The sequence below is a fragment of the Toxotes jaculatrix genome, chromosome 12 (assembly GCF_017976425.1).
Source record: "Toxotes jaculatrix isolate fToxJac2 chromosome 12, fToxJac2.pri, whole genome shotgun sequence".
In the NCBI taxonomy this organism is placed as follows: domain Eukaryota; kingdom Metazoa; phylum Chordata; class Actinopteri; family Toxotidae; genus Toxotes; species Toxotes jaculatrix.
The window spans coordinates 21157260-21171768 of record NC_054405.1 but is presented as its reverse complement, the minus strand read 5'-3'; the positions used below and the strand labels follow the sequence as shown (position 1 = coordinate 21171768).

At 40.3% G+C, this 14509-nt stretch overlaps 1 protein-coding gene across 2 annotated transcripts in view; it reads right to left on the bottom strand.

Moving 5' to 3' along the window:
* The window catches only part of frem2a (FRAS1 related extracellular matrix 2a), a 51596-nt gene that overhangs the window by 8368 nt on the left and 28719 nt on the right, over window positions 1-14509 (bottom strand). For both annotated transcript variants that reach the window (XM_041051637.1, XM_041051636.1), the window contains exons 5-13: window positions 10577-10702; window positions 8939-9190; window positions 3970-4119; window positions 3606-3815; window positions 3074-3271; window positions 2477-2641; window positions 2033-2215; window positions 805-935; window positions 178-336 (exon numbers count right to left, since the gene is read on the bottom strand). In XM_041051637.1, the coding sequence (XP_040907571.1) occupies window positions 178-336; window positions 805-935; window positions 2033-2215; window positions 2477-2641; window positions 3074-3271; window positions 3606-3815; window positions 3970-4119; window positions 8939-9190; window positions 10577-10702 (1574 nt within the window). The remainder of the gene's footprint in view (window positions 1-177; window positions 337-804; window positions 936-2032; window positions 2216-2476; window positions 2642-3073; window positions 3272-3605; window positions 3816-3969; window positions 4120-8938; window positions 9191-10576; window positions 10703-14509) is intronic.

The following is a 14509-nucleotide window of genomic DNA, read 5'->3' as shown; positions in this document are numbered from 1 at the left end:
CCTGATTAGGTCCTACTACCTCATTACAATAAAAGCCTAACATGCTCCAAAGTTACAGTTTGCCCGTTGTGGCTAGAGTGTACTATTTTTGTAGAGCGATTCAGTTCAGTTCAATTCATTTCCAAAGATGTCTTCAAAGCCACCTGTGTCCCTGAATAGAGTTTCAGTTTAACTCACTGTCACACAGATGACGGGGTAGCCGGCTGGTGGGTGGAGGTTTTCTGGTGTCCTGGCGACATTGTCGTAATGGAGCAGAGACACCACATGAGGCAAGGAGGGGAAGGTGACATCAGCCATGCTGTTGGTCTCCTCAATGTAAACGATCACTTTTGTTACCTGTTCCGGAAAAATAGGTTTAATGGTTTTAATGGGAACTACTGACACAGCCACTATGAATTACTGTCACTGAGATGAATCATTGCAGAACGGGATGTGTTTACAGTCTCACAGTCTGTGGTCGATTCTTGGCTTCTCTTTTTACTCTCCCATTTCTCTCTCTCTCTCTTTCTCTCTGCCTTTTCCTCTGCTCACTGTTCCTTTTTTTTTTTAGATAATCTAATATTTATTGTGAAATGTTTTCATCGTTCTTTTGGCTGCAACTACAGTTAAGTGCTGGTGTTGTCTGGGCTGGGACATTCTTGTAAAAGATATCCCTGATCTCAGTGGGACTGACCTGGATAAATATGGGTCAAATGAAAAAAAAAAAAAATCTCTTAACTTTTTCATCAAACTGAGATTCCATAACTGTCTGTTTGGATTTTGTGTGATTGTTGTGTGATGGTTAGGTATGAACACATTTCTGACCTGAGTTTCAGCCACCATGTTTTCATCAGGTTTCAGGTGGAGAGTAAAGGCTTCCCTCATCTCTCTGACACCATCAAACAGCACCTCCACCTCCACCACATGTTCCTTATCCCCCTGTTTGAACTCAATATCTGCGCACACACAGACACACACATGGTCACTAATGTGTCAAAAAGATAAAGCAGTTTTTAAATGTAGGGGATTAATATATCACACAACACAGTACAAACAGATCATCATTGTGTGTAATGCCCTGATGGTTCCGGAAAAACTGAGTAATTTTTGCTGGTGACATTTTTTGTGGTGATAAAAAATCAGGTGACGCCAAGTTTTGCTGACTTTAGTTTTCCACAAAAAAAAAAAAAAAAAAGCCTCACAGTTAAGCCCAATTCATGTTTGATTGCTTTGCTGGGGAATATATCACTTTGCTAAAAAGCATTGCAGGTTTCTCTTTGCATAGTGCCAAAGGTGGTCCATCTCCTTCTGAGGTAAGTAATAGAGCTTTGCAGTAGAAATGTGCTGCACTGAGAAAATATTGTGCAAAATGAGAAATTCAAGACTGAATGATTCAAAACTGCTGGGAGATTCGCACCATTTGAAAGGTGGGTAGGCAGGTATGATTTGAATGGACTGTATTCACATAAATATTTCAAGCCTTGATTAAGCCAAGAAAGGTTCACTGCACTAAAAGCCGAGCGGATAAAGAGAAAGATTTCATCCAGCTGACGAAGCATGAAGAATACTGAAATTAAATTGAAAATTATGTGACTCTCCACTGGACTATTGAAGAAATAACTTTTCCCTATTTGGGATGAAATTAGAGATCAATGATCCTCTCTCAAATAAATCCCCATGCCCACTTTCATTAGCTTAACATTCCTATAGGGAACCTTGTTTCACACTTGTAACACTTGTTCCCTTATTGGCTGCTACAGAGGCATAACAGGATTGTATAGGGATATCTGCAAGACAGAACAAAAGTAATGTATCTTGTGACATTTTCGACCACTTCGAGATGTTGCTGTGTGATTCATTGATGAGTGTGTTCATGAATTATTTGCATATGGTCTTATAATACTCATGTGTCAATAAAAGCTGAGAAGCAGCAGCAGCAGAAGAAGAAATAGTTGATGTTTCAGGGCAATATTTTTTGTACAAATAACTTTGTACTAACGTCACACTGTACCTGGAACCCTGAGAGCCATAAGACGATCTATGTAAGGTTTACCTTGAGACACGGGGTAGTAGTCCTCTCCTGAGACAGCTGACCCGTCTTTGGTGTGAACGCGGACCACTGATACCTTTGATGTGTCACCCACTCGTACCACAGGAATCCTCACAGTTGCCACGGCGCCAGCCTCTTTCGGTTCACTAACGCTAAACTTGGTTTCCAAAAAACGGATGATGGGCTCTAAGGTGCACAGAAAGGGACAGAGATAAGATAAAATGCTGACACATTTATAGATTACGGCCATAATCCTTTACTTACAACTCCTTTTTACAATATGTTATTACATATTTACCATATGTTATTATATATTTACCATATGTTTCAAAGTCATCACCCAGAACCCTTCAACTGTCCAAATAAATAAAAAAATTAATTAACTACTTTTTGCTTTACCATATATGTGATCTGAGTTTCCTCCACCACCGTCTCCATCTCACTTACTGTCAGCCGTGTCCTTGATTTTCACCAGGGTCTCATTCAAAGCTCCCACTGATGCGCCAAATTGTGAGTCGCTCTTCGGGTTGCCTAAGACCAACCGCAGCTCTTCTCCTTCTTCGTACAACGTGTCATCTACTAGTGACAGAATACACAGCTTCTCCGCCTCGCCTAGAGTATAAAGCAGGATGGTGATGACGGGGCATGTCAAAAAATTTGAGGTGGAAGAAAGGATAAAACAAGTTTTACAATAATTCTTTTTTTTTTTTCGTTTTATAGCATATAGCATTGTATTTTTAACTATTTCCCCATTTGCTCAGTTCCTCCAGAGTTTTTAGGAGCTGTTGAAATATATTTAACAGCATATAAAAAAAAAATACTGAAACTGACACCACAGTAGGTAAGGTGTGGAGCATAGTTAAACTTGCAAGCCCTTGCTGTATCTGCAAAGCACTGTTGATTTTGCAAAAAAAAGATGTGACAAAGAACTGAAAACTCCTGGATGTTTATTTTATTAAAAGTGTGTCAACTCTCAGGAAACAAAGAAAGAAAGAAAGAAAGAAAGAAAAAAAACGTGGTGTACTTGTGTGATTACAGAAGTACCTGGTAAGAAAGTGATGATAGATGCATCTGTGTTGGGCCGTTCATCAAAGTCAGAGGCAACTTGTGCAGAGCCCTGACGGGTATAACAGCGAACAGTGGATTTGTGTCTGATGTCGCCACTGCGGTACACTGTCACTTTGATCTGACCGTCACTCTCCTCTCCAGCATACACCGGCTCACGGAACTGCACCTTTGGCACTGTCAGTCAACAGGACAGTTCTATCATCACATGTGACAAAAGCAGTAATAATGTCCTCCATACTGTCTGTGCTGAATTTAACTGACTGTTTTTTAATCTGACTGAATGTTGTGAAACTATGAATAAACAGTAAAAGAAATTTGATAAATGAATTATTAAGTTGTGTTTAGAAAAGCAGTAAAATTGTGTAAAAGTGTAAAGAAGTTGTCATGATAAGCTAGACAAAACACATTTCTATGACAATACTTTATGAGGCTTTCAAAAACACTTGGGCCATTTTCACTAATAAAACAGTGAGAAAGATTCTAAGTAAAACAAAATCATACCACTTACAATCAGACACAGAGTCATTGATGAAGACTGTAGCCTTCTCAGGTTCTCCCAGGATGCCGTTCACTGGCATACGCAAAACCAGTTCAAAGCTCTCAGTCCCCTCCAGCTCTGGCTGTCCCAGGTCATCCAGAATGGTGACCTTGAACGTCTGCATGCTGACACCCGGAGCAAAGTCCAGGTTACGACTGATGCCCACATAATCAATTCCAGCTGGAGGACGGACAGAAAGTGGGACCAAAGATCAGACAAAATTACAATGATAAGATTTTGAGAAGACATACAAATGCAGGGAGATTGTTTTATTGGTAAATTCAATCACTCCTAATCAGCCACAAGCAACACTTGCTTGGCTGTATGAGCTTACCCTCTGCAGAGACAGGCTCGGCCTTGCGAGAGCGGACAGTGACTGTGCCAGTCTTGGACAGATCAGTCCCTGTCCTCCATACTTTGACCTCCACATATCCATCACTCTCATCCACATGATACTCTAATTCTCCAAAGTAAAACACTGGAGCTGGAGAGCAAAGAAAGCAAAAAGGAAAAATGAAATTAGCAGCACTTGGTAATAATTTCCATGCTATTCAAACAAGTGATCCTGTCCTTGGGGTCTGTAATTGAAAATTTACTTTTTCTTCACTGTTAATGTTACATGTCTTCTCGTCTTATGCGTACACCTACAATAACATTAGACCTGTCAGCAGCCACCCGCACTCTGACATGACTCATTTGTAAAGCCAGGAGCTGGACACAGAGATCAAAAAGAGACAGCCCATTAGTTTGAAGTTAAACTGCAGGGAACCATGACCTTTCAACCTTTCTTGGCCTCTCATCCAACCTCATTGTTATCATTCTTCTGACAGAAACCACTAAGTAGTTTCAACAAAAGAAGATTAAAAAAAAAAAAAGTTAGCACTGAGAAACAATGTGTGTGTGCTCATATGTGTTTGTGTCTCTTTCTCTGAATGTGGTATGGTAGTGAAATGGTGAGACGGAGAGGAAGCAGCCCCCTAGACTGCTCAAAGGCTTGTTTGAACTGGCATTGTTTCCTGAGGCAGCAAAGTGGAGGCAGTCCAATGTGTATTTGACAGCTTCATCTCTCGCAAACCCCCCTGTCAAGTCCAAAAAACTGACAGAATAAAAGTTCTTCTGTCTCCGTTTTAAGCTGCCGCACTCTCTCTCTCACTCAGCTCCTTTCTCATATTCTGGCATATGATCCAAAAATAGCACTCGTATTATCATTTTTTTGTGTCATGATCAAACAGTCCAGAGGTACTTTTTTTTTTTTCCTGAATATTACTTTACTGATATATGAGCTTTCATATTTTATTTATATACTTTAACTGGGCCAGATAGCAAAAGCTAAGTATAGTATACATAACGAAGGGACGGAAGAAAATTACTGCATTTTGACTCTGAACTTGACAATTTCAAGTGAGTACCATACATCAAGTGCAGCCTTTCCATCGAAAGATGGTTTGGCGCTGGTTTGTAATGCAAATATAATTGATGTATTTACACTGTTGCAGCGTAAAAGGACAATTACATATTGTGTAGGTGGATTAAAAACAAGTGACCAAATACACAGGTAAACAGTAACAGTGTGGGAGCTGGTAAGAGTGTTTTCTTTCTTTTTTTTTTTTGGTAATTATTACCATTATGCTCATGCATGCCTCAACACTAATACCAGAAACATGCCTCATATCTGTAAATATTGTATGTAAGCAATCTGGCTCACATTCCTTTTATGCTCAGAGAGGAAACTTCTGCTTGGGTGCTAATATACATGTCTGCATTCACACATGTCCCGACTGCGCCCGGGGACGACAAATTCTTGACACCATGAGAGGGAGTTGAGTGACGACTGATGAGTGAGAACTGCATCCTCTATCCCACTCTGAAGTATGTGTGAGGGCTGGGGAAGGTGTAAAGCCAAATTGTGATAATTACTGTGTGTGGGTGTCTGTAGCCATTTGTGTGTCACTGCACCTTTAAATATCGTTTATAGAGCATTCTCAGCTGTCCTCTAAAGAACGGCCCCTGCTTTAGGAAGGAGCTGACTAATAAGGTCTTACAAGTTTGCCTGTAAATGTTACCCTGGAACCGAAGGTGCTTTTCTTCATGGCAGACGCTTTTCACTGGTGCATGGGGTTAGAATTAATTCTAGTAAGGGATCACACAATGATTAACAAAGTAGCAAATTAAAAAAAAATGCATAACATACATCATGTTTATGTTCATGTTTTCCAACTTATCCTCTAATATTTGCTTTTAGTAGTTAAATAGTAAATTTTAACTTTTCAGACCTTTAAAAATGAAATATTTTTCCTTTTTTGTGATCATTTTAATATTCAGTCTTGTATATAACAGGAGGCAAATTTAAGTTATAATGAAAGCACTGTGAAAGAACGGGCTTTCCACAATTTGCTGCTTGTTTGCTAATAGTGGACATGTGGTGAAAGATGGCATGTATGTACAATGGGAAAAATTTGTAATTAAAATAATTTGGTTTCAGAATGGAATGTGAACTTGCTCTAATAGGCGAAACAGAGTGCCTCCAAGTTTTCTGCAATCACCTAAAAGTGGAAAATAATCCTGTTTTTTATTTACAGAAGGGGCAGTATGATGTGAGAAATTCTGCGGTCTCGGGGGTGTGATCAAAAGTAAGGTTGCCCTAACATTGATATGAAGCACTGGAACTCTGCACTAATCTACAATTCTACAAACTCAGCTGAGGCCATATGTACCCAACTGAGAGACCCTGAGTGTCCTCTCTCTTTGGCAGGGTACAAGGAAATGACAACACTCGCTTTGAGTCAAAGTGTGCAGTCATGTGGAGCGCGGCACGCAGGGAGACAGGTACTGTAGAGTTTAATCTGATAAAGTACTAAATCTAGCAGACACCCCTGGGCCTTTTTCTTTCAGCTAAAGTGAGAGGACGGCTATATGTGTGAGAGAGCGAGAGCAGAGGTAGCGGAGAAATAGATGGAAGGAGAACAGCAGACTGAACTTGACTTTGACCTGGGGGAAGGAAAAATGGGGCTAGGGAGAGCACTAGCAGTCACACTTAGAGCTGCTCAAGTGCTTTTTTTTTCACCACATACCTTTGATGCAGAATCTGAGGTCTAACCTTAGGTTTAATGGTGCAGACACAGACACATATAAACACACACGCACAGCAGACGCAGGCAGCCACACACACAAGTAAACACAGAGCGCTGTAACTCTCGTTGCACTATTTCCCTTGGTGTGTTGAGGCTGAACTAAAGTGAAGGAGGCTGCAGTTCGACTGCCTGGGTGCAGGTATCAGAGCACTGGCAGACAGTGTTTTATTCTCTGGGAGGCTAAAAATGACAAATCGTCTCTCACTGGAGTTGGGCTTTCACAAACACATTTCCATTCCTTTGAACTCGGCACCACGACTGAAGTCTTCTGACAATTTACCAACAATCAGACAGTGTGTCATGCTTTCTTGTTAACTAGTCCCCAGATGCCTCCACCCACACATATTCAATTTGGCACAATTGTTTGTATCCCTAAATGAGTTCTCAGTTCTAAGTCCTCATTGTTTTATTTATCCCAGTCTGCAGTCTGGCATTGCATGACAGGTCCTCTCTGACACTGTTCTTTCTAATACAAACAATGCATGCCCAAGTGAAGGAGCTACTAAAGAGGAAGAGTAAGAGTCGTCTGAAAGGAAGAGAGTCAACAACAAATAAATGTGTTTTCAGGCTGAATATACTATAGTACTCTGTTAGATACCTTACGTGCTACAATGCTCTGGTGCACTGTCTATGCAGAGCACTACTTCGACCCTGATGAAGAACCCGTGAGATCAAAATCAGAAGGTATTTTAACCCATTTGTCCGATTAAATTAAGGTTTTTAATGTAACTCCTCTGCTTGCTCTGCCTAAGAGAGCCTGAAGAACACTTTCCTTTCTTTTCTTTATAGTTATTTAAGATGACAACTTAATGTAGACTCTCGCCTGCTGCTACAGGCTATGACGAATAATAAGGTAGATGTCGACTTAACGAGGTAAGAGAAGACACAAATAGACAGGACGTAAAAATAAATTCAGGGCCAAATCGTGTTGCTGCATCGTTGTCAGTGAAGAGCAGTCATTTATACTTTGTAGGTCAATTAGACTTTCTTATTTATTTGTTGATGCATTTTTCTCAGAACTCATCATAAAATACTGGATGGCACTGTGGTGTTACTTGGACTTATTTAACAGGACACCAGTTTGCATTTGTTTAGTTAGGTGTCAGATTGATAGGTGAGTTATTTTCCTTTGCATATAGACAGGAAAGACTTCCTTCACACCATCTATATGGCTTTGAAACTGTAATGCCAATCCCTCAGTTACATCGGTGGTATTTGACCCAAATCTATTACAGCACTGCTCCCTCATCTCTAGGAAGAAGAAAGTATGACTTTTACTGTAATAATCTATAGCATGGCATTTAACAAGAAAACCCTGAACAGAGCCATTCAATCTCTTCAAGTCTATAAAGTAAATCAATGCAGAACAGTGAGATGGTGAAAGAACGCCTGTAGATTGGAATTGGTATTTCCCAGCAGGCTTGTCTGTCCCAAGATAAATCTACACATTTCTCTGCCTTTCAGAAGATGTAATCTACTTTGTCCATATGATGTTGTAACAGGATGAAAGCAGACCAGAGACATGTGCGATAATGTAGTCCCACTGGGCTCCTGTGCGAGTCTCAACTGTAATTAAAAACTGTCTGAATGACACTAAGATGGGAGTTTTATTCCATATGTCTCCTGTGGGTGTAGGGTCTATGTCAGGGTGTCTTCAGCACCCTTATCCTATAAGTCTCAATACCCAGTGAGTTTGTAAACAAGCTTAATTAAGAGAACTTCAGTGATATAAAGGCTCTGGTGACAATTCAAAACACCAGAACTTTTAGCACTGTGAATTCACACTCAAACTGTGTTTATGTGTGACTGTGTGTCAGCATATATTGCATGTGTTGTTTAACCTTGAAGCCATGCACATGCACACACCAAGAAGAAATAAATTAAATCTTCTCAGCCTCTCTTTGGAGACAAAATGCCTTTTGCAAAGTTCACCAAGGCCTCTCATCCGTGTGATTTGGGTACGTCACATTAAAGGGGAAAAGTGTTTAACCAGGGCTTGATTTTAAAGTTTTCTTTATAAAGTTATTCCAACTTTCACAGAAAGATCAAAGGAAATAGAAACATGGTGGAAGTAAGAAACTCAGTAAGGACAGGAAAAAATCTAAATACTGACTGACAGACATACATACAGAAATGCTGTACATAAATATTATCAGCATCAAAATGCCTTACCATCATCCATATCTTCTAAGATGTTGACTTTGGTGGTGGGGTAATGCATTCCCAGGCGGCCCCCGACAGGCAGTGACAGAGTGACATTGAAGCTCTCCTCTCCTTCGTACAGAGAGTCGTCTATGATCACCACGCGACACTGCTTCTCCCGCTCACCCTTGTCAAAGCGAAGGATGCTGCCATGCTCCTCTGGACGTGAGATGTAGTCCGAGTAAGACAGGACAGTGGTGGGAATCGTTCCTGAGGCAGAACCTTCAAAGAGACCGGGATGAGGAGAGGTGAGGACAGTGACAAGTATGAGGAGTTGGAGGGGGGTGCCCAACATTTAAAACATTTAAACAGCTGAAATTACATATTTAAAACATAATGTATTTGTGAGAGGCATCAGACATCAGACATATAACAGTTTTTCAAACAGCATCTCTCATTTTAAGGATCATGAGTGATCAGTTTCAGGCACATTTTCTATAATGGATTCACTGCATCTGAATTTGTAATTTTCATGTACATACACGTATTCAGCTGAATTTGATGTGAAAAGGTGTGTGATGAAGTTTGGAAAATTCAGAGAGGGGCTGAATACATCAAGTTAACAAAAAAACATATTTAACACCTTTAACACCTTTAACAAATTACGCAAGCAGCCTTCGTGACAATCGGTAATAAGATGCACTTTCCTTTTCAGTTCAATCAAATTCAGACTGTTAGACTGTTGAAATATCCATTATGGCTTGTGAAAATTTGACGTTTAATTACAGCAAGCCCATCGGGTTAATCAGTACATTAGTTTTAATATCAGAACACAACCACCCCCACAGGATCTCTCAAAATGAAACCTGTGGGGTAAACATTATAGCCTTTTGTTGTTTAACAATAGTGCTTTCATTAGTCTAATCAGCAAATGCATTGTCACATGTTTTGTCTAAATCTAATTCAGGAGATTTAACAGAATAAGGAGAACATACAGGCTAAAATCCCTAACTTTTCACACATTGTCACCCTAACCAGCAGCAAGTAAGGATTTGAAAGTAATCTAAATTATCACAAAGAGAATGAAGATGCTGTGGAGTCTGTATCATTAATCTGAATAAATGTCTATAAAAGGGCACTGTTAACAGTTTAATTGTGATACTACTGAGCTTATGCTGCTATTTTTTATTTGTGAAACTGTAAATGTAGTGTGAACTGTCTCTATTACGGTGCACTGCTGCTGACTTAAGTGGAGCCTTCACAAATATGAAAAGAAAGATAAGCTAACCAGGAAAAAGAAAAAAAGACTGAAACCTGCCCTCATTCTCTAACTAACTGACAGATTCTTTAAATGCAGGATCCCTGATCAAAATTTAAATCTGAGCTTTGGTGTTTTTGGATCAGTAAAGTTTGCATCCACAGCAATAAAACTGGATGATGACTTCAATTATGATCATCTGGGATACATAAAATGCTAATTTTCCATCTACCTCCAACTCTTTAGGTATGTACATGAATATATGTGGTCAAAAATTATGCCTGGAGCCTTTGAATAATAACTTCCACCATTTGATTTGTACAGTTTGAACACCAAAACTGGCAGACAGGCAGGCAGGGTACACTGAGGATAAACGGGTTAGATGAGGCGAAAAAAAGGCCACTCCATACCCTGCTGTGTGTGGCAGACCACCATGAGCTCCTGGCTGATGTCTCCACTGCGGTGCACTGGGATGAAAAGCTCCCCGACATCTTCCTCCACTGAGTGGATCTGTTCAGGGAAGAACACAGTCGACTCTGTTTGGAGGAGAAGAGAGAAAGAGTGGAGGGGGGGAGGGGGGTCAGAGGAAAAAAGAAAAGGGTAATGATATGTATAACAATCTGTAAAAAATCCACAGTACATTGGGCCATCAAGGACTAATACAGGCTTTTGTTCTGGTGCTGCATTAGTGAGCCGCAGCAGACATTTTTTATTCAGATCTACTGAAGTGGTGGTCCTGTAGTGTGCTTATTCATATTCAAAAATAACTCTCCATCACAGTTTTCAGTTTGATGCATCCAGAGGTGCTCTTCAAAGAGACCCCTCCGGAAGTTTTTCTTACTGCCTAGTGTGTCGCAGACAATTACACATGCAAGGTTCTCAGTTCATCCCACAGAGCAAATCAGCCGGGAGTTTCGTACATCGGCTGCTCTGTACACAGAGGGGTCAGCCGAACCATCTCTCTTATTTTCTTTCTTTCTTTCTTCCCACCTCTCTCCATCTCTGAGAGGAGTTTGTGATTGAGAGAGAGACTTAGAGCCAGTGAAAGCATCATCTATCACAGCAAAGAACTTACTGGCATTATAGAAACAATAAATGTTGGAGCTATTTTCCACGGACGCACGGGGACCAATAAAAATACAGAGTGGACTGTGCTTCAGCTCGTCCCAGATCTTCTTGTGAGTTTGTTCCTCGTCCCCCACTGTCTTTGAGTGAGGGAATGAATGATGGGAACTGCAAGACACTTGTGGCTTGCTTGTGCCACAGAAACTTGCATTAAAATGGCAAACGCTACAGCATAAAAAAAAACTGAAAAAAACCCCCCAAAAAAACAAAAAACAATTTGGACGTTTGATTCAACAGCCAGCATAAAAAGAGATCAAAACCTGAGATGATTCTTTGGGATGAAGACATCAACATAAGACAATCTTACGCACTGCAGGGGTCAAACATTTCTCTTCTCTTATAGTAACTCCCTAAATCGTTCTCTCTCCTCTCAATCTTCTCCCCTCTCATCCATTTCTCCTTTTTGTCAGTGCCCACAATTTGTCACTCCAGAGGGGGTACAGAGGCTCATAGCAAGGGATTAGGGTCCACTGCTTACCACTGTGCGCACACACACACACATACACGCACGCACGCACGCACGCACGCACGCACGCACTCACACACACACACACACACACACACACACACACACACACACACACACACTACACCGTTATTTTTTCTCTCTCGCCACACTTAAACTGCACATCTCTTCTCCTCACATTTCACCTCACACTTCTCTCTTCAAGTGCCTCTAAATCCACCCAAGATTTAGAAAAGCAAATTTTCAAGCAAGTGGGTCAAGTTCAGCTCCGGGAGGAAATCACAGAGTCACAAAACACAAAACATTAATGGGGAGAAAAAACACACACGCTTTTACAGGGGGTGTTCAAAAAAGAGGAGACTCGCACCTGATCTTGTTATTGTCTTGCCAAAAAAACAAAACAAAAACAAGACAATACAGAACAAAAAACGAAAAAAATCTGTTAAGTTTGTATTTCTATGCCCAGAACTTCTCCATTATTGATAATTTCATGAATATTCCATGGATACAGGGATATTTTGTTTCTACTGTTTGGTTGTTGTTGAGATAGTTGCGCACTTTATTCATTGCCAGTTTGTAATGTTGGTTATGCTCATCAGCTAAATATATAAAATTTAACCGTAAATTTAAAACAAATGAGCCTGTAGAGCTCAACAGCCAGTGGCACAGTGTAACCAAACACAGCACAACACCGTGTCACAGTTCAAAGCAGCACCAACGTCCCAAGATCCAGTCCCTCGTTTTATGTTCCCTGCATTAGTCAACAGATTTTTACATCCTAACTGAGACAAAGCTCCTATAATTACACAAGAACTGACAGGAGCCGGCCTTGTGGTTCCACATAAAAACATTACAACAGAGAGTGCAGTTCTTCATCATTTAGTGGAATGACCTTGACGCAAAATGCAGTAGAGTAACAGCTCTACTGATATATAGTATCCTTGCTGTAGAAGAAGCAAAAAAGATATCATTGAATATGGCAAGACGCTATTGCTGCTTGCAGCAAACAGTCTAACAGCAGGCTACCACCTTCATCTTTAGTCAGCATTGTGCATGAATTATATATGAAAGAAAGTTATAGGGTTTTGGAGGAGGAAAGCCAGGCTATCACACCCTGTAATTAAACAAAGTTTGTTATTGCTGCAGCACTTAGTGTGTGTACCACAGAAAAAACACACTACAGGACAAGCTCACCCCTTGTTATTAATCAAAGCTGTAACAGGCCAATATGGAAGGGTGATAGAGGGCTGGCATTCTCACATCTAAAAGAAAACAACACAGAAGCGCGCCAGGCCTTTTCACAGACAAACAGAAACTGTCCATGCTGTTCGAACAAACTCAGCTTGTTATGCTCTCCTTAATTTTGAAGCAATTTTGGTTAAAGCTTAGCAATCTGCTTTCTGTCCTCTAAAGCTGATATTAGCTTTGCTGACATGTCCTCCAGGGAGGGAATCTTCAGGCTAACCAGAAGACCAGACAAAGCCAGTTTTCATCATTAGAGAAAGAAGCTGGAGTACAGCTAACGCCACAGGCATAGCTAAAGCTTCACCAGCCCATTAGAGTACAGAGTGGCACATCTCTGTCACATTAGACAATCCCAGAGGGATGAGAGAAAACAAACCAGCCCCTGCCCTCCGCACAAACCATAATTAACCCACAGGGGAGGATAGATAGAAAAGGATGAATGTGAGGGGGAGAGAAAAATCAAGACATAGTGAAGGAGAGAGAACAAGAAGACAAATGGGAGTGTTGAAAGCAGCTGTTGTGTGTCGCTATAAAGGAAGTTTCAGAGTTATCTTTGTTACACATCTATAATAACTTAAAAGTAGTACTGAGGAGCAGAGTAATGCATACAGAAAACTGAGTGTAAAAGCTTCAGAAGAGTAAATATAACCTTGATGGAGCAGTGCAGCCAGTTTGTCGCACTGCTCAATATTCCATTAACATTTCAATTTGCAGGCAAAGACACAAAGAACAAGGAGGGCGAAAACGGCAGAGAGTAACACTTTTTGTGTTTTGTTTGACTTTTTTGTTTTGTGTGTGTGTTTGTGTGAGACACGTTTTGTCTCACACAAACCTACATAACCATTAGGGTTTGACCAATGTTCACTGGTAAGCAGTAATACAAAACAAAATTCAAAAGAGAGGCACCCAAAATGAGGCCTGTTGGCCAATTGATGACCTGTGATTTGGCCTCACAATAACAGACAAATAAATAAACTAGTAATTCCAACTATGCTGCTTTTTTGTATTAGTGGGTTTTAAAAAGTAAACTTCTACTCAGTAAAACACCAGTAAAAATACAAACATCACAACAAATCTCTACTGGCTGTCATGTCAAAACTATATTTTTCCTCCTTGCTTGAGGGCAGATTTGACATGACACTATATCTACAGTAGGCAGTGTTTATATTGACAATTCCTCATTCTGTGTGTGCCAAGTTGACTGATGCCTCACACAACAAATGTGATATATGGTAAAGGGCTGTGTATTTTTCATTGCTTTGTAACAGGAATACTTGAGTGGCAGCTGGGATTCTGTGTGGTGAGAATTATAAATGTCAGTCAGTGTATCTGCAGTCACATTTGTCTGTTCAGGTGGGCAAAGCAAACGCTTCTGCTTTCGATATATTTCATTCAGTTGTATTTTCAATCCTCATGTTGTTTGCATTTAATTTTTGTTTTTAATAATATATGTATCACAGGGAACACAGACACAAAACTGAATAAGAAATATATTTATGATAAAAAA